The sequence below is a fragment of the Pteropus vampyrus genome, unplaced genomic scaffold (genome assembly GCF_000151845.1).
Source record: "Pteropus vampyrus isolate Shadow unplaced genomic scaffold, Pvam_2.0 Scaffold610, whole genome shotgun sequence".
NCBI classification, from domain to species: domain Eukaryota; kingdom Metazoa; phylum Chordata; class Mammalia; order Chiroptera; family Pteropodidae; genus Pteropus; species Pteropus vampyrus.
In genome coordinates, this window is record NW_011889391.1 from 45,882 (window position 1) to 47,162 (window position 1,281).

At 39.9% G+C, this 1,281-nt stretch overlaps 1 protein-coding gene across 1 annotated transcript in view; it reads right to left on the reverse strand.

Annotated features, from left to right (window-relative positions):
• Window positions 1-677, reverse strand: part of LOC105308666 (olfactory receptor 5W2-like) — a 22,652-nt gene extending 21,975 nt beyond the window's left edge. Inside the window, exon 1 of the mRNA XM_023525709.1 lies at window positions 219-677. Coding sequence (XP_023381477.1) covers window positions 219-677 — 459 coding nt within the window. The remainder of the gene's footprint in view (window positions 1-218) is intronic.
• Between the last annotated feature and the right edge of the window lie 604 nt (window positions 678-1,281).

The following is a 1,281-nucleotide window of genomic DNA, read 5'->3' on the forward strand; positions in this document are numbered from 1 at the left end:
AGGATGGTAGTTATGATGTAGCTGTAGGAGAGGAGCATAGCGACAATACTGAACCCCAGAACACAGCTATTGTAAGTGAATATCATTATCTCATTGAAAGATGTATCTGAAGACGAGAGGGCTAGTAAGGGTGGGAAGTCACAGAAAAAGTGATTGATGATATTAGAATTGCAAAATGACAATCGGAATGTGAAATAGGTGTGGATTGCTGAATCTACCAAACCTTGGATGTAGACAATGGCCACCAGCTGTGTGCAGACACTCCTGGACATGGTAATTGTATAAAGCAGTGGAATGCAAATGGCTACATAGCGGTCATATGCCATGACAGACAACATGACACATTCCACATCTGCAAAGGCAGCAAAAGGATACATCTGCATTGCACATAAGTTATATGGAATTTTCTTTTGCTCAGATAAGAAATCGACTAGCATCTTGGGAGAGACCGTGGAGGAGTAGCAGACATCGCAGAAAGACAGATTGCTCAGGAAATAGTACATGGGTGTGTGGAGTCTGTGGTCCGTGCTGATCAGCAGGATCATCCCCACGTTGGCAATCACAGTGATGCCATAAACCAGCAGAAAGAGCACAAAGAGCCCCAGCTGCATGTCCCGTCTGCCAGAAAGTCCTACAAATACAAAGTCAGTAAACACAGTGCAGTTCTCAACAGCCATCACTCAGGTCTGGAAGCCCTGCTTGTGAAAGGAGAAATGGAAGTGGGAGTTTAACACTGTCTTACTGTCTCAATAGTTAAACCGCTGGTGCTTTCTCCTTTTCAGTAATTAGAAGTAAACAATAGGACTACATGAGGAAGCTTGACTCCTTGGAAATACACTCTATGTGATATAAATTGATAAATGATAACGATAGTAATATCGCTTACATTTGCATAGCATTGTATAGAGTTTATGGCACATTTTTATCCAGATTAATCATGCTATTTCCACATCAGCTTAATATTTATATATTTTTGTTAGTTCTTTGTTATAGATTAAGTGATTGATGTTTTCAGAATTGAGGCGATAATTCTTTAATTTGTGTCGTAACCCACATCTTCTGACAAAGTTGTTGTTGTTTTTCAAGATTGTTGAAACATAGTTATATCCTGTAATAAAGAAACATAGTTCAGTGAGAAGTGCAAGTAACAAATACATTTCTTTGCTTTTCCCTTGTCATCCACAATTGTGGAGTGGGCAGAGATATGGCAGGTTCCTGGATATAACATTTCCCCCACTTCCCTATTAACTTCTCACGTCCTTTTCAGTCTTAGTTAACAGG